The sequence below is a fragment of the Pleurodeles waltl genome, chromosome 9 (assembly GCF_031143425.1).
Source record: "Pleurodeles waltl isolate 20211129_DDA chromosome 9, aPleWal1.hap1.20221129, whole genome shotgun sequence".
In the NCBI taxonomy this organism is placed as follows: Eukaryota; Metazoa; Chordata; class Amphibia; order Caudata; family Salamandridae; genus Pleurodeles; species Pleurodeles waltl.
This window is the reverse complement of record NC_090448.1, coordinates 719878853-719897162: the sequence shown is the minus strand read 5'-3', so window position 1 is coordinate 719897162 and position 18310 is coordinate 719878853. Positions and strand designations below refer to the sequence as shown.

General features: G+C 43.0%; 2 protein-coding genes across 4 annotated transcripts in view; one reads left to right on the top strand and one right to left on the bottom strand.

Annotated features, from left to right (window-relative positions):
- Window positions 1–18310, bottom strand: part of PC (pyruvate carboxylase) — a 1846452-nt gene that overhangs the window by 265232 nt on the left and 1562910 nt on the right. The window lies entirely within an intron of this gene.
- The window catches only part of LRFN4 (leucine rich repeat and fibronectin type III domain containing 4), a 33253-nt gene that overhangs the window by 7843 nt on the left and 7100 nt on the right, over window positions 1–18310 (top strand). Inside the window, exon 2 of the mRNA XM_069207838.1 lies at window positions 11840–13240. Coding sequence (XP_069063939.1) covers window positions 11859–13240 — 1382 coding nt within the window. The 5' untranslated portion in view covers window positions 11840–11858. The remainder of the gene's footprint in view (window positions 1–11839; window positions 13241–18310) is intronic.

Genomic DNA, 18310 nt, shown 5'->3' with positions numbered 1-18310 from the left:
ATACTAAGGGTGAGACAGCAGAGCCGAAAAGCTTTGCGCTTTTACCCTCACCCTTCAATTTTCCTCCTTCTTCTATATAAAATGGGCTGAGTACTCCAGATAAAAACATGCAAGACGAGCCCTGCAGAATTTGACACAATACTCCAGATGAAGCCTCACCAAGCAGTAATCTGCACAGTGTACACAATGTCTGATTTTAGGTTTGGCCTAGAGACAGTCTTATGTTTCACTAGCTTGATATAGGAAAGCATCCATAAAAATGCATGCATATTTACGTACATGCAAGGACTCTGGATGACCCGTCGTCAGCCATTGGTCTGGTCAGCTGCCATTCATATTGTTGTTCTAGCTACCAGAGAATAACTGCATTGGATAATGAGTGAGCCCACTTCAGACAGTTGCTCTCTTCTACTGGTAGTGATGTTGCCTAATCGATAATTTGTGCACATCTGCCTAAAAAGGACTTCATTTCAGTGACAAGGTTGGTATTCAAATACTTTACCATGCCAGCGCTTTTTACTACAATTTTAAAAATTATTTTGGTTACTCTTGTGTCTTTAAACTACTTTTTCAAATTACAGGAATTCAAAGCCAATACTACCTTTTTGTGCAAATAAGAATCACATTTTTCAGTGAAGTGCATTAAAACTAAAAGGATTTATACATCTGTTCTAAGTACATCTGCCTCCTAGGAAAAACAGCAGCTGTTCCATTGCAATTGTACATGATGGTTATTCTTGTAAATACAGAAATGTATAGCAAGCATATGCCCACCTTGCTTATGCAGTGGTAGGCATTTTCTTTTCTTTTTTAAACATTTTTGTGGCATACGTGTAGAATTAAAAAAATAAAACACCATTGCACCTATTTGATTTGCCAGTGCTGGTTTCTGCTGCTTATACCATCCCTCTTGCACTGCAACATTCACACAGATCTGCCTACATCCAGAGATGTGCGCCTGCCATTGTTCAGATAGGCATGGCCTTGGGATGTTGTAAACAAGCCCCATCCAAGCGTGGAACTGAAGCTCAGCGAAACCAGCGGTGCAGAGGTGCACAGAAAATGACAGGTTGGGCGTCCGTAGCCATGGTAACCAAACTAAGCACAGTCATTTTCGACAATCCCATCATATAATCAATATCTTAGCAATTGGCCTCAAACTCGCAGTGACTGTTAAAAGGGGCGGGGGTCACTGACTTTACACACAAAAAAAGAAAAAAAAAAGATGCTGGTTGTGTGGCTTGGCTCCTTTAATGGAAGGGATTATGGGGTAGGGAGGAAGTAACAAAGTGGAGGTATGGAGAACATTAAAGTGAGGAATAGCTTCGCCGCCCTCACACCCCCAGAACTGTCCTTGAACCCAGAGCATGTGTGCCAGAGGCCGAGAAGACATGGTAAGCTAGAAGGGGTCAACTGAGCAAAAGTCCTTGTGCATATCTGGCGTGCTCTTGAATACTACAGCCCCTCAATTGTTTTAAGTCTTACTCAACTGTCAGAAGTGGCACCACGGGGTTCACAAAGGGGAGGGAGTTAGTTGCATAAAGACAACAGAGTACACAAACAACCAGTGGATGTTGAACCGATTGCTTGGGAGAGGAGTGCTTCAAAGACTCTGCTGATCTTTCCAAGAGTAGGCCTGACGGGAAAGATAAGGGGGAGAGATTTCAACACAAAAGCACCTTCCCCTTGAGTAGAGTTCGCAGCCAAAAATGTTTTTCTGCATTTAATGGAGAGACTGCACATTGGTGAACCAAGTTTGGACATTAGTAGGGCCTCACAGGGACAAGATGAGAAGGTATAACACACTAGGGGCCAGATGTAGCAAAAAAGCAATTTGCGACTTGCAAATTGCGAGTCCCTGCAACTCGCAATTTGCAAGTCGCAAATTGCTATGCAGTACGGTGTCTCAGACACCGACTTCAACTCGCAATGGGGTCGCAATGACCCACCTCATGAATATTCATGAGGTGGGTCGCAAATTGCGGCCCCATTGCGAGTATAGGCACTCGCTAACATGGAGGCCTGCGGACGTCAGCAGACCTCCATGTTAGCGACCTGCTTTTAAATAAAGCTTTTTTTTTTTTTTGAAATGTAGCCAGTTTTCCCTAAGGGAAAACGAGCTGCATTTCAAAGAAATCCGAAACCTTTTGTTTCGGTTTTTTCAGGGCAGGGAGTGGTCCCTTGGACCACTCCCTGCCCTGAAAAAATGTTTTGGGGTCCAGTCTCAAACTGGAAGGGGTCCCATGGGGACCCCTTCCAATTTGCAAGTGGGTTACCATCCACTTGAAGTGGATGGTAACTGCGACTCCATTTGCGACCGCGTACGCGGTCGCAAATGGAGTTGCATACCACTGCGACTCGCAAATAGGAAGGGAACACCCCTTCCTATTTGCGATTCGGAAATGCATTTTGCGAGTCGGTAACGACTCGCAAAATGCATTTCTGCATAGGAAACACGCATTTGCGAGTCGCAAACGGCAGATTTTGCCGTTTGCGACTCGCAAACTGTTTCCTACATCTGGCCCTAGATCTTTGGGTTCTTCATCAAAAAGCAGTCGAGTGGACCCCGTGGCCAACTAGACTTTGACTTGTACTTTAAAGAAGGGCCAGGTGTGCTGCTGAGCCACACAACACATTTACCCAGCACAGCCAATAGAACCAGCCTTTCCTTCGACACACAGCGCTGGCACTCAAAACCACAGCCGGAATGTTTATCTATGCGCAAGCAGCGACTCCAAAGCTGCTCCAGTGCTTCAAGGAGTGCATGTTCACATTTCAATTTGCGTCCTTGCCACGATTCGCTGGGACAGATATTAAAACTCAATTTAGATTCTGTTCCCTTTCCGAGGCCCGGAGGGTGAGAGGGAGAGAAGTAGTTCTTAAAGAAATGTAAATGCTGAGTTGAGAAAAATAATAAAAACCAGATGACAAAAATAAAGTGGAGCGATTCAGTCGGCAATGTTCTGTAGATTTGTTGTTTAGCATCCCTGCCAGGGGGGCGGTAAAGAGGGATGGTTAGGAGCAATTTGGTTCTGGTTCAAGGTAGAAACACTTAAAGCAAAACTCAGCTGTGAAACTGGTACATGGCTCAAATGTTTGAATTTACTTGAAGCAGGCAACCGCTTTTAAACCTTGAAAGGCCTTGGTAATTTATTTGTTGCATTCATACATTTTCAACAGATCCCCAAAACTTAGACGGTGTCACAGATGGTATTTTTTCCCTCATGTGTGGGCAGTGTTTAACCCTTCAATGTGCACTTCTCACACCAGGGATCACATTTCAGATGTTGCCACCAGAACTTGACAATGTCCCAGACAAAACCTTCACACTGGAAAAATGCAAGCTTTGGCTTGAGAATGGGTGCTAAGGACCCTTGGCAACATCATTACAAGAACACAGAGGAGGGCTCGTCCCAAAGGAAGTGGTAGGATAACATTTTTCAAGGCAGCCCAGCTTATGCTGGAATAGTCAAGAAACTCGCATGGAAATCGGGTGACTGTGGGTGACCAAGTGGGAGGCCTTAAACGTTTTCTAGAAACCAACTTGTGAGAGTAATGCCTTCATGTGGCGCCATGGATGCCTTCAGAGCTACGAGGGGAAGAACTGAGGGGCCGACAGACCAGCAAAGACCAGGTTGAAATGGATTTGGAAACATCAGTCTTAGTAGAAAGACTGCTTATTCCAAATAAACTACTAAGCAGCATCAACAATCCCCCACTCTAATGTAGTAATGGGTGTAACTGTCGGCCTGATACAACCACAACTCACAAGCCTAATAATGTAATCAGCAAGAGCAGCCTGAGGACACAACTGGCAGGGTCATCATAACCCAAAACTAGGCTCAAAGACGGCAGCTTAGCAAGGAAACACGCCTCCGCTAGTACAACCGAACCAACAAGACCTAATGGGTTCATTTTTATTTTAACGACCGCCCTTTTTTGTTTGTTTTTTGTTTATTGCATTTAAACAATAGTGGCAAAAGTTCTACGGAACTACTATATTCTTAGGGGCTTTCAGGCCTAAGGGTAATATACTGACAATGGGGAGTAAAAATATAGTTCATATTACTACCTAATACCTTTACTCATTCTGACTCTGAAAATATAGATCTCTACAAGTAGACTTAATGTTCAAGCAGTTTACGCCATCGGTAAATCCACAATGATGTAATAAAATGCCCCAGCCAATGAATCACATAAATCCTCTGGCCTTCATCACTGTCCTTTGTTTTATCGAAAATGTATTCATGAAAGGTAACTCTAAATATTCTCATTGCAATTAGTGCCCATTGTTAGTTGCAATGTCAAGAAAACTGTTTTTTCAAGATAAATCCCCCAAACTACACATGTACTATAATCAATACCTAATTACTAACATGGTCCCTATATTGCCATCTCTGGGTTCCGGTGACGTTTACAAACTACTCGGTGTTCGGCCTCATATTTTGTGATATCACACAGTTACCGGTTATGTAGACACTATATATATATATTTATATATATATATATACACACACACACATATATACATAAACAATGGCAGTAAACATAAATGTGGCCCCAAAAAAATATTTAGAACTATGCTAATCAAACGCAGTCACATGTTTATTACAGCAGTGCCATGGTCAAGGTCCAGTTTATTACCACAGTACAGTAAATTGACATGACAAAAATGCTATTTACTGCCTTCACAGACTGTATGTAATAATTACTTTACAGAGGGAGACAATTCTACCAACAGTCACAAGGCTTTACACCTTACAGCAGAATGTAATCTTTTGCACCATAACTCCAGTTTATTACGTTTTGTTTTAAATAAATACATATAAAAAAATACCATAACATAAATCGTATATGCAGCTGGAAAGCACGATATGCGAACTTGCTACCATTGTTGAGGAGGGGGAGGTAATATAAACAATTTGAGGCTTTGCCTCTCATGAGTCATAACTCCTCTCCACACTGGTAATGAAATGTAATGTAATGTACACTTCAACAGTGCTGTTTCCATACGTTTTCGGAAAGTCACCCATCAACATTACTTTGGTGCACAGTAACACAACTCAAGTAATGCACCACAATGAGACTAGGCTATCTATTAACTTGTTGTTAGTTAAGGAGTGCCCTTGGAACCTCCACTGCCTAGCATCAGATGAGAGGTCCATTTAATGCTGTATTTAAATGCCCTAAGCACATCACACTGCATGTGTGAACTTTAAACCCTTTTAGAACTACCCAATAAGGTGCACATGACTGTGGTGTTTAACACATCAGTGAAGGTCGCTTTCTATTGATAAGAAACACATGCTACTGGGCTTGCCACACTTCCACCACTCTACAGCATCTCATGCTTTTCAGGCCATGGCTTGATTTTGTTTTCACCACCCTACTTACGTCCTAGGATCAGGCATCTTGGGACATCAGAACACCATAAAGTGTGTATTTTTCTGGCCACATGTGTTGCAAGCTGCTAATGATTCTAACAGCATCCCTAGGATAAGGCTACATTAAGGGTCTGCAGCTCATGGGCACCCCAGTCAGTGACGTGTAATGGGCACAAATGTATTTTTTTCTAAAACCTTAAAATTAAGCATCAGCCAGTGTCTGGCTACTACTAATTTTCCCAGAAGCAGGAACTGCATTTCAAGAGATAAAATGATCTGCCTACTATCTTAACATTTGTTGTGTACGTGGATGAACAGCATACTACAGAATTTGGGTCACCATCTACAGCAAAAAACAATTGAAGGAGCCATCCAATATAAATAAATGAAAAAAAATCCAGTTTTCTTTGCCTCACCCAGTATAACCAAAAATAAGGATTTCACTCTCTTTTTCGGCGTACAGAGGTCTGGTTGGATTTTGAGACAGAGTGCGGTGATATTACGAACCCCTTTTGATTATAAAGCCTGACCTATCACCAAGGTCAGACTGAGCGCTCCTGTTCATTACTACCTGAAAGCAGACAAAGGGATCTTGTCTCAAGCAGAGTCAAACCAATGTCTTACGTTTTTCATGAGTTCGGGTGTGTTCACAGCCATAGAGAATTTACTTACTAACCAAACAGGGCAATTTTACAATCAAAAGTTATCATTTCTATGGGCACGAACATATAGCATCTGAAACCAGTAATTTAGTTTGTAGAAAGGACAAACAGCACTTAAAACAACTGTCCCATCAACCTGCAGCCTAATCACCCCATCATGTGTCAGCACATTTGAGGCAATGCTACATGAAATATCCAGACGAAGGACATCTCGGATGCGGAAACATCCAGTGTAAATAAAGCCAAGATCACAGTTCTTCGCCATGTAATGGGCGTTCAAAGGCCTCTGTATGACAAAACTCTGTAGCCTCTCCCAAAGGACCAATGCTTGGTTCATAGGAAGCTCTAGCCTACAACAAGAAGCCTCACTGGTGTAGGAGCTACACTTAGACAGGCGATAATAGGGTGAGGGCGCCAGGCTCACTGTCCTGTCTTCATTTACAATCTGCTCTGGATCCAGCCCAGTGCTGAAGGGTAACGTGCTATGCTACCTTTCAGCGAGTTAATTCAAGTGGAGAAGAAAGAGAGCACATATCTGCTGACCGCACCGTAAACACATCCGCCTTAGAAATCCGCATTGTTTGTGTTGAAACCATCTGGTGGAGACGCTCGTCTAGCGCAAGGTAATCTTTGCACACAGTTCACCCACCGAATTTTAAGAAGGGGGCGCGAGGATGGTGAAGCGGTGCACCAAAAATAATCCTCCGGGGAGGAAACCAGCAGGATGGACTGTCTTGCCCGTAACATGAGCACTATAAACCAAACACGACATGACCTTCTGAGAGATTACATACTTATTTACAATTGGGCCCAGTTTCCCTTCAGCACACCTGAGTAATGGGCCTGTCACCGGCACACACAATAAATCTCGGCGAGCAAGGACGGCGGGGATCAGCCGGACAGGAGGTGCCTCCACCGACAAGCTGTTAGAGATGAATGGAGAGGAGAGGAGAGACAGGCGGGCGCTGCATCCGCACACCCACGCCGAGGAATACCGGCACTGCACGCCTCGGCAGTAGGGAGGCACTACACAACTACTGACGGTGTAAAGCAAGAATACCTGCGAGGAAAAAAATCCAGCGCCTACAAGTGCATTACTTTCTTCCTTCCAGGGTTGCAACACAAACGAGAAATGCTAAGCTTCGTCCTGGAACAATAATACTGAGTTCTGTCACTCCCACCAGGACGCAGGCAAAACTTTTTATTGACAGCGCACACTTGGATCAGGGGCTCGCAAATAGTGAGCTGACAAGTTTGCACTCTGCAGCAGCGTCGTCAGCCAGCAATAGAAGCAAAGACTCCACCTCTAACCTGCGTCCGCCTCAACCGTGCTGACCTTAGCTACTCACTAGCCGGCACAAGGAGATGCATTGATTCCCCAAAACCATAAGATGCCTGGCTGCTCTCTTTTGCCCCTCATGCCATAAGCACTGTGCCACGCCCTTAGCCCACACCGACCAAGAGACGTATAGTACGGAGACGGCGCAAACTAACTGTAGGAGTAGTCTAGATTACACAGTCGTGACCCTTTTCTTCCTCTCGTCTTCCATTCTCCATCTCCTCCCTCTGGTGGACCAATAGCGGGTTAAGTTGTCTGGCTGCCCGGAATCCGCAGCTACCAGCTCTTGTGATCCATCACTATTCCTTATTGTTCGGAAACCAACTGCTCACACTTTGCGCATGACTTTGTGCGGCTTGGCACTAGCCATAGATCACAACAGTCAAATTATCAGAGTGCAATAAAAAAACTAAAAGGAACATAGATGATAAAAGAGTAATAGAAATGAATAAGAAGTAATAAAGATGAATAGGTCATAGTAAGAAAAGAAGATACAGTGACAGAAAGAGAGAGACTTGTCGAGCGCTAGGGAGCAGCAGCAAAGCACAGAGACCTCCTTGTAAGGCAGAATGTGATCCATGAATGCAACCAGACACGGAAAGGTGTGATAGCATGACAGTTGAAAAGATCACAGACAGCTACAGGTCAGTCTAGTGCTTCGGTACCAAAATGGGTGTGTTCTCAGGCCCTGCAGAGAAGGAGCAAAGGCCATGGCCTGCATATACTGAGGCAGGGTTAGTGCAGTGTACCCCAATAAGTCTTTGTGCATTTCCAGTGGATCCTCCCAAAAAGAGCACTGCAAGCGGGCATGGCTCCATGGACGTCAATTCACCAAAATGCCAGGGGTAGTGAAGTGACATCACGGGCCATTTCATCTTTATGTACACTCACACCCAAGTTTATATAAAGACACCTTCACTCATACACACTCTTTTACTTAAGCACTCACACCCGCAAGCATGCACACAACATACACTTAAGTGTTTTTTACTTACCTCAGTTACCAAAGAGGATCATATTCCGGCTAACTGTAATCCATTTTTAATACACTAATAGTAGATAATATATTATCATTCACTATTAGTGTAATTAAGAAACTGACTGAAAACAAGGAAGTGGAGCCCTAAGCAACGTCCATAAGGACGAGATTCCTCTGCTCCTGGCACTGATTTTGCACCTCTGAGGTCAGGGGTTGCAGAGGCAGTGCAAGGGGTGGCAAGGGGCAACATGGGGGTCGCAGCTGCGACCCTTTGCGACCCCTAAATGAGCCCATGCATTGCTCAAAGCTCTGCATGAAGTTGGGTTACTTGTTAAAGTAAATCATTGTAAAACCAATATGCACATCACAAAATGAGTCATGAGGCATTTTACTTTCCACTAAGATCACTTGCTAACTTACATTCTAATAAAGCCTAACAAATCAGTGAAAAAACATTGTTGAAAGACCAATCCAAAATAAAAAAATCACCACAATGCGCCAGATGGCACGACAAATAATGAGTTTGTGTGTCACATACCTCTAGGAGTGCACCACTGCCAAGGGCCATGCCCTGTAGCTCACTGCTCTCCCGTGTTGCAGATGTGAGGCATGGCTGAAGACCACATTATGGTAAGCTGAGTGAACAGCTGTATGTTGTGTGTGGGTGTGTATATATATGAATATATGTGTGTGTATACACCCACACACATATATACATGTGACACACACACCAACCGCCTTATTGGATAGGACTTGTGCATAAGGTGCTGGTTACAAACTGCATTACATCTAATAATGAGATATGTAAATAGACACAGCGATTGAGAGAGTGAGGAAGACAGAAGATCACCACAGGATAAAAAGATAATTGAACTTGAGGGACGAGGAGGGTAGGTGTAATGCCCATGTGAACGCGGCCCATTCTCCACGAGGTAATACAGCAAGAGTGTGTGGAGCGAGCAGAAGGACCGAATATCACCGCCCTTCCTTTTTCTTGTCATTTCCTGAGGGAGCCACGTAGACAGCGCCTCGTCGAGGCTGACAGCAAAAAAGAAAGCGCGGGAACGCTAAGGTCATTAGAGCCGCTCAATGCTCCTCGGCTTAAACACGGCGAGGTATAGACTGTTTGAACAGCTTTCCTATACGTGTTAAATTATGCCCCTTGGACAATGCTGCTCCTTGTCTTTATAATACTTTCAGCCACAAAACCACCCCTTTCCTCGGTTAAAAAACATGAGTCGCCATTTCGTGCGTCCGCAGAGGCTCTGTGCCTGAGCCGGGCCGCTATCGGATTTCAATACCTTCCCAACGCTTCCAACGAGGTCGATAACCATTTCCACTCGACACCCTGAGCTGCTGAAAGTACTTCTTTTTCAAGTCCTGTTGTGCCAGAGAGATTTTGGACTCGCGCGAATGGGATGGGGGGGGGGGGGGGAGGGGGAGGAGAAATAGAGAAGCAATGGCAAAGCCAGGGTTTAAATCATTATTATTAGATTGGCAGGAACCCCCACAGCCAAAGCGAAAACTGGGGAAACGCTTCTGTTTCTGTATAACAAAATTAAAACAATACTGCAGGAACCTGCACACAATGACCTGTCTAATTCGTGTTAGAACCTCAGTTTTTGCCCTGTTGTCCTGGATTGTTCACGTTTTGCTGCACATCTAAACTTCACACAAAAGTCATCACTCAAACTGTTCCAAGCATTCAGAACAATAATATATAGCTCAGTTCCATTCGTCTCTTATATTCACTCCTCTCAAGTGCACACTGGTCATCAAGCACCACCAAAACAATTCCTCTGTAGGTCACACTGCAAGCCATCACCCTTCCAGGCATTCACCTGTGATGCAGCGGTATTATCCGTTGAAGTTCCTCAGCATCTCTTTGGGGTGTGAAGGGTCATATGGCTAGAACTACAATAAAGTGAATGGCAGGCACAGAATTCGGCCAATCTGTGGGCAACATCACTTCACCCCATACTCAAAGAGGACGCTATATACATCACTGCAATAATCTAACTCTATAATTAAAGGTTTAGAAGGGTTATAAATGTACACTGAGTCTGAATGAAATGTGCAACAGTGTCCAAGGTCCCAGATAAATAACCCCAGCAGGCTGCCACCTGGTAACAATATCCACATCTCCAAAATGGACCACATGGACGAGTCCAACTACAAAGCCTTTCTGCAAATGGAATCTGAGGACAAATTTGGAAAAGAGAGCTGGATCTTTCTACAGTAAATCCCATATGATAACCGATTCAGTAACTCCCTTAACCCATCTTCAGCCCAAAAGACCATTTATGTCTAGAGGTTCAGGCCCTGTAATGCTTCCTCCTGTTTTTCTATTGTTTACCCATAGATTCCAAGCATGCAACCTTCTGTGAGGGTGGAACCTTGATCAACGTGTGAAAACCCTCAAATGGTAGTGTGGATAGAGGGTTTGGGTTGAGGTGTTATGAGTACTGAACCGGGCATGGGGGGTGTCTATCCTACTGCACATTACTGCGGGTGGATTTGTTAATGCTGTTTACTCAGCCTACATTGAAAGCATTTGATGTTGATCCCGTTTACAACTTGAACTGAGTACTTCAGTGCCGTACATCATGGTCTGGTTCTGGAAGACAGTCATGGCACCTGCAAAATCAATTCAACCTCAAAAGTAGCACGCCTATAGCCCTAAATGTTCATCAACTATCTTTTATGGGGGTTGGGTGGGAAATTAAAGTGGATATTCGGAAACCGTGGGCACTACTATGATGTACTGACATTTGGCCATTAGCAATCTAAATACCATAAGATACAGACAGCACTGGCTAAAGCACTCTTGAGAAAACACAAGGGGACTCATTTGATAGTTAAGCAGGCCTAGTGAGAGAACCTACGCACAACACTTCATATACCACTGACTGGAAGGCCTGTGAGGACAAGTGCATCCCTCTATCTGCATGCCTTGCGGTCACAGGCATCTAGGTTTAATCACCTTATCTCTGAATAGAAGGCAGTCACTGAACTATACCAAACTACCAACTAGACATTGTCTGATTTGCCCATCAGATAAGATTTTTTTAATTTTTTTAAATAAGACTTTTTTGTGCCCACTGACTAAGGCTGCCTGCAAACCTCAGGGCTCTAAAATCACATAGTCCGTGTTCATGATATGTTTGGGTAGTACACTAAAAATATTTAGCACATAATTAAGAGCTATAAAGTGCAGCCAACAGGCGTCACCCTAGATGCTTCCAATAATATTGAAGTTTTAATGCTGATTCTGTCATCCTGGACGAACTAAAAGAAAATGTTTTGAAAAACTGAATGCCTGGCATCAGTGCTCTCATTACTACTGACGCTGTAATATAAACTGTAATTTGAGGCAACTATGATCTTGTTTGATTGAAAAAGCTATTTTCTGTAGGGGTGAAACACCTATTTTTATAAGGGGCTGTAACTAAACATTTTGTTTTATTTCTTCCAGGGTGTCCAAGAGGTCTACAATGGAAAGGCTGTTCATGGGTGTCCTGCTGGTAGGAAGTGTGGCAACTCTGGGAGAAGCCTGCCCCTTTCATTGTACATGCCAAAACCTGTCCGAATCCCTCAGCACTCTCTGTGCCAACAAGGGGCTGCTCTACATTCCTCCTAACATTGACCGCCGGACCGTTGAGTTACGCCTAGCAGACAACTTTATTCGCGTGGTCAACCAAGATGATTTCCTCAATATGAGTGGTCTGGTGGATCTGACACTGTCCCGCAACACCATTGACAACATCCTACCTTTTGCCTTTGGGGACCTGGAGAGCCTGCGTTCACTGCACCTCGACAGCAACAGACTCACTGAAATCCACGACGAGGATCTGCGTGGCTTGCTCAATCTACAGCACCTGATCATCAACAATAACCAGCTCATCAGCATTTCTGTGGCTGCCTTTGACGACTTCCTGATGACTCTGGAAGACTTGGACCTGTCCTACAACAACCTAAACAGCGTCCCATGGGAGGCAATTCAGAACATGGTCAGCCTTCACACCCTCAACCTCGACCACAACCTCATTGACTATGTCATGGAGGGGACGTTTGCTGAGCTCTACAAACTGTCCAGGTTGGACATGACATCCAATCGGCTATTCACACTACCTCCAGATCCACTTTTTGCCCGGTCACAGACTGGTGTGATCAGCCCCACCCCTTACATGTCCACTGTGGTGCTTAATTTTGGGGGCAACCCCTTCCACTGCAACTGTGAGCTTCTCTGGCTGAGAAGGCTTGTGCGTGAGGATGATATGGAGACATGTGCTTCTCCTGCCCAATTGGCTGCACGCTATTTTTGGTCTATTCCTGAGGAGGAATTCACCTGTGAGCCACCACTCATCACTAGGCACACACACAAACTTTGGATCCTAGAAGGTCAAAGAGCAACACTTAAATGCAGAGCGATAGGGGATCCAGAGCCTATGATCCACTGGGTGACACCTGATGACAAAATCATGTCCAACTCATCGCGCACTGTTTCATATCGTAACGGCACTTTGGATATCTTGGTAACCACTATAAGGGATGATGGGACGTATACATGCATAGCCATGAATGCTGCTGGGGAGTCCACAGCGCTTGTAGATTTAAAAATTATTCCCTTGCCACATCGGAGCAATGGAACAGTGAATGTAGTTCAGCAGGACCCAGGCTCGTCCGACATCACCACATCAGCAAAGACAATGATGAACATGACTGATGAGAACCGGACACAAGAAAAGGCAGTCACAGTGCTAGATGTGACAGCTACCACAGCACTAGTTCGGTGGAATATGAACAAGTCATCCTATGTCGTATGGATGTATCAGGTTCAGTACAACTGCACAGAGGATGACACCTTAGTGTACAGGTAAGGCAAATGACTACACAAATTGTTGGGTGTGTTTACTTGCTAGCCTACTCAGTAGAGTAGCTAAGTGCCTGCAATAAAAATGAACTATGGCTTGCATGTACATGCTGCCAATTGTCACAGCTCTGCAAATCAAGCTTCATAGTTTGAACTACCATCTAGGTCAGTGGTTCTTAACCTTTAAACTTCTGTGGACCCCACCCCCACTTAATCATTACTGGAATCCAGGGACACCCACTGAATCATTACTGGGCTTCACAGCCCCCCTGCTGAGTCATTCCTGTAAATATGGGGCCTGGTCCTGAGATATTTTGATGATTTGAATCACAAAACAATACACAAAAAATACAGACGAGCATTTATCAATCAATGCAAAAATTATGAAATAAAAAAAACAAATTGTTTTTCCAATGGGAAGGCTGGAGATTTTCTAAATTGAATTGAGGCCACTTATCCTCCATACTACATTCTATTTGATACATTTCTCCCAGGAAACAATCTGAGAATACTAACTTTGTTTTTTGCCTCCAATTTTAAATTCCTTCACATTTTGAAATTTTCAATTTTCCATTTTGCTTCTTCATTTATATACACTTTACCTGTTAATGTTATTTACTTTTCTAAGCTTTTGCAAACCCTTTGAGTAGGTACTGCAGTCTCTCATGGGTCCCCCGACTGTAGGTTAAGAGCCACTGATCAAGGCCATTATATCACTTTGTACTTACGAGCAGGTAAGAACGATTGCGACAAAAGGCTTAGAAGTTTACAAGAACATGTTGATGAATCACCAAAAATGTGATCGGGAGGTGTTAAACAGCACTCGGTATTTCTTAAGAGTATGCGCAATATTTTAATTTGATTTTGAGGGTTGGCAATCACTTTTCCAAAAACTGATGCAGGCACTGTCTAGGATACCGTTAACGTAACTCAGTTTCAAGTCGACATAGACCCTGCTTCTTTTTGCTTGGAGTGAAAATCGAACACCTCCCTTGACAGTACATGGCATGTAGGCCACCGGCCTACTATGCAATGCCAGAGTAAAACAACTCACTTCCTCTGTGTGTCCTTAACACCACTGCCTAAATAGTGACATTTGTGCTTCTGCAGTGACACTAATTTCACACTTCACCTTTTAAGAGATTCTTGCTGTTGTAGTGACAGCACAGCCTCTAACATACGTTTGCTACAAAGTACCCTCTTCTGGGTTGATACACAGCACCTACAAACAGGATACCTTCTCCCTTCACTGCCATATCGATAGTTGGGCATTGTTTTGCCTGTAGATCCTCCGTGTCAAATAAGAGCTTTAACATTTTTGAAATCCATTCCAGGAAAACGGTGAGTTAATGAAAGAACTTCTATTTCCAAAAACTGGTAGTTGATATTTCTTGGAAGATTAGTAAATTCTGCCAGCACCTACCAATATACAAATAGGTGGAAAAGTAACAGGCGTACAGCATTAATGCAACCCCTATAATGAGATGCATACTCATTTGTACCCAGGAAAAGGGGAATCTGGGCCTTATCAACACGATGAGGCACATTTTCCAAACCAGGTGACCAGGCCATAGGGAGAGAGAGTGTTGTTGTGGCATCCAGGGATCAAGCAGTACAACCATCGGTATCAAACCAATAAATAAAGCCTCTCAAGTCTCTGCCCTTTGATTTGTGTTTATTTCTGGAAAATGTATCAGGGTTGATGTGCCCGGTTCAGTAGGCCATACCTAAAATGTTGTGGACAGTTCCGGAGAAATCCTTTGCAGTTTTGTGTCTAATTCTGAATGTCAGCTCTCCAGAAAAACAAAGACAGAAAAAGAAAAAGAAAAAGGAAAGGAGGCTACAGCTATACAGTTTATAAAGCATAACATATGCCACTGAAGTGGTCTATTTACACTGAGACAGGTGTTACTGCTGGTACCAGGGTAATATGATTGTGTTCTTTTAACAGGGAGGTTTATTCCAAAGAATATGAACTGAAAATATTCAAAAGGCACATGTTTCTGAATGTGGGATGCTAAACTGCCTATACGAATCCAATTGCAGGGCTGTTAGAAGACATTTCTTCTGGATGAAGACAGAGTCTAGCCTGAAAACATGGCAAGCACCACCATTCACAAGGATTCAAAGATGTTTTCCTCCAATTTAGAAGACCAATCGAGAAATATCAAAACTGGTGGGACCTGGGGCCAATACCTATGATTTTGTTATGGTTGTGCCTCTGCATCTGTAGGTCGCTGTAAACAATATATTGGGTGCAGCTGAATCCCCATATATGCACTTTTTGGACTCATGCCTGGACTGTACCAATGTCCATGCAGCTTTTTATCATTGGCGAAAAGCAGGCAAATAGTTGTTGTGACCCTTTAGTTTTTAGATCTATTTTACTCATAGTTGAGATTGTGGGAACATTGTGAGATCTGAGTCCATAGATTGAGTGTGCCCAGTGATGCCATGGTCACATATTTAAAGGGATTGAGAAGTTGGCTAACCAAAACGCCAAGGCTTGCTCACCATTATGATCTCCATTTTTACGGGTTTCACTTCACATACCCGACTCATCCAGGAGTCAATTTCAGTAGACGTGATGGAAATCATGCACTGCATTGAGAAAACTAGACATACAATACAGAAGATGGATATTATCAGAGAAGTTCAATACTAATAGTTATTTACCGTTTCTCGGGGTGAGGAGGAAGGCAGGCCTTGAAAAACAAAGGAAGACAAGATTTACTCTTGTGACAACACAAGTAGATTTCGAGGGTGTGACAAGCAAGGGATTATCACCCACTCAAAACAGAAAGGACCTGCACCAATCTAATACAAGATCCAAGAAACAGAATTGTTGGAGTCTATCAATAGTACAATGTGGTCAAAAGATGAAAGTTGCCAACACAGCAAATATTAGGACAGCTCTATTGCTATCAACTCGTGTCCTCAGAAATTATTAAAAATAACTGACTTGGTAGTCTGTTCGGTGTAAAACAGTCTTGCTGGAGCGAGATGATTTTCAACAACAAATATGAAGTAGTCATTCGCTGTCCATTTAAATTACTAAGATGGCAAAAATTAGATTTGGTTAGCATTTTTCCTTTAAAAAAAAAAAACAGGAGGAGATGTTACTGCTGCCATTTTAAAGCTGTAAGGAACAATCCGTGTTGGTGAACAGTTAATGCCAATCTCAAGACTCTGGTTATTGATCACGTGGAGCCAAATCTTCAAAAATACAAGCCAGCAGGGCCTTAAGGGGTACATTTAAGAAAAGAAAAGGAGTAGCTAATTGCACTTGTGAAAAGTGATATCAAATCTGCCCAGTGTATTCCGAGAAATCTAGGGGGTATTAGAGCCAGGCAGTCTAAAAAGTCAATGTGCATTACAAAAAAAAGATCTTCTTTAATTTCATAACCATATGCATATATACTGGACACCAAGTTGCAAATTCCTATCTAGCCCCTACTGTCAACGACAGATAAGCCATCTAGGAGTCCTGGTGAAACCAAAACATAATAAGCTAATTGTGGATTTCCTTTTTTTGCTTAAACAAACTTTACAGATTACATAGGTGGTGGGTCATTATAAGGTCAAATATTCAGTACAAATCTTTGTTAACTTCTGTGAATTATGCATCAATTACCCAGTGTTGTTTGACAGGTATCAAAGCATTCGAATTCTCTCTTAAAGTGTCGACAGAAGCTGCTCCTTCACCACACTAGCGCACTAATTAACAGCTGGCTGGGTACATCATAAACCCCATCTAAGTATTTTAAGTCACAGTCCCTCTGCTGTTTGTTCATGATGACCACAATATGGGGCTCTTGGAATATACAGAGACAATTTTTTGAGGTTGACCTAACTTAAGGATATTCTCTCCTCGACTGTTGATAGGCAAAACAGAAAGTACAGTAAACGACCTAACAGTCCAAATATGTATAATGGCATGTATTGATGATGGTTTTTTCGTGGACCTACATACCCAATGCTTAAAGGCAAGATACAGTACCACAGAGAGATACCAAATTCAGCATTAGTAGAAACCTTTAATGGTCTTGTGGTGCTAAGCAATCTTTTCTGAAATAAGGAACAAAAGACCGACATTCTGTCAAAAATCACTAGCAAAATAGTAAACATATACTTAAACAAAAATACACAAGAATCAATGACGTCACAATCACTTCTGCAATATGCCCCTGGGAACAAATTCAGCACTCAAAGCTTTCCCCTTTTTTGGTTTTGTATTGAAAAAAGTAACAAAACTAAACTGTAAAGGATATTTAGACTTGGCATATTAACTAAAAAGAAATGTGCTGTTTAAAGGGTCTACTAATCGCACTTGATGCTAGAGCAATTAACAAAAAACCTTAAGCGAAAAAAATCCTCAAACGTTTAGGGTATCCAAAGCAGCATTTGTGACAAGGATCTGTGAAAGATCCAAACATACAGAGAAGACTGTATATTACTGTGTATGTTACCAAAGTGATGGCAGACGTCTGGGACATGCACTGAAGAGTTAATGTTGCTGCTTTGCACTCGCAGGATCTCGTGCATGAGGGGTCATGCACCAAGCATTTATGGTGTACTGAAGCTTAAACTTCTTTTGTGAGTAATAATGGATTATGCCTTAAACTGAGAAGTAGGATATTGCTATAGGAATCTGTGGCTTCTTTGGCTGGGGAGCTAGAGTTTATGTCACTATTGAAAACCGAGAGGCAAGCCTTGAAGCAACCATTACCCTAGATGACGTGTCTTGCATCTATGTTTGGAAGTCTTTCTCCTAGTATGGCCATAATGCCAGACGCTTTGGACTAAGAGGGATTTTTCAGATTTAATTCCCTAGAACAGGGCTCATCCAGAGAAGTCTGGAAATCTCCAATGTTTCACACTCAGAACCAGATTAAAAGAAACAAGGTGGACATCACAGATTTAGGGCCAAATTACGACCTTGGCGGATGGGATACTCTGTCGCAAACATGACGGATTTCCTGTCCACCGTATTACAAGTTCCATTATATCCTATGGAGCATCCCATCCGCCAAGGTCGTAATTAGGCCCTTAGTGGTGGCCTCACTTATGTCT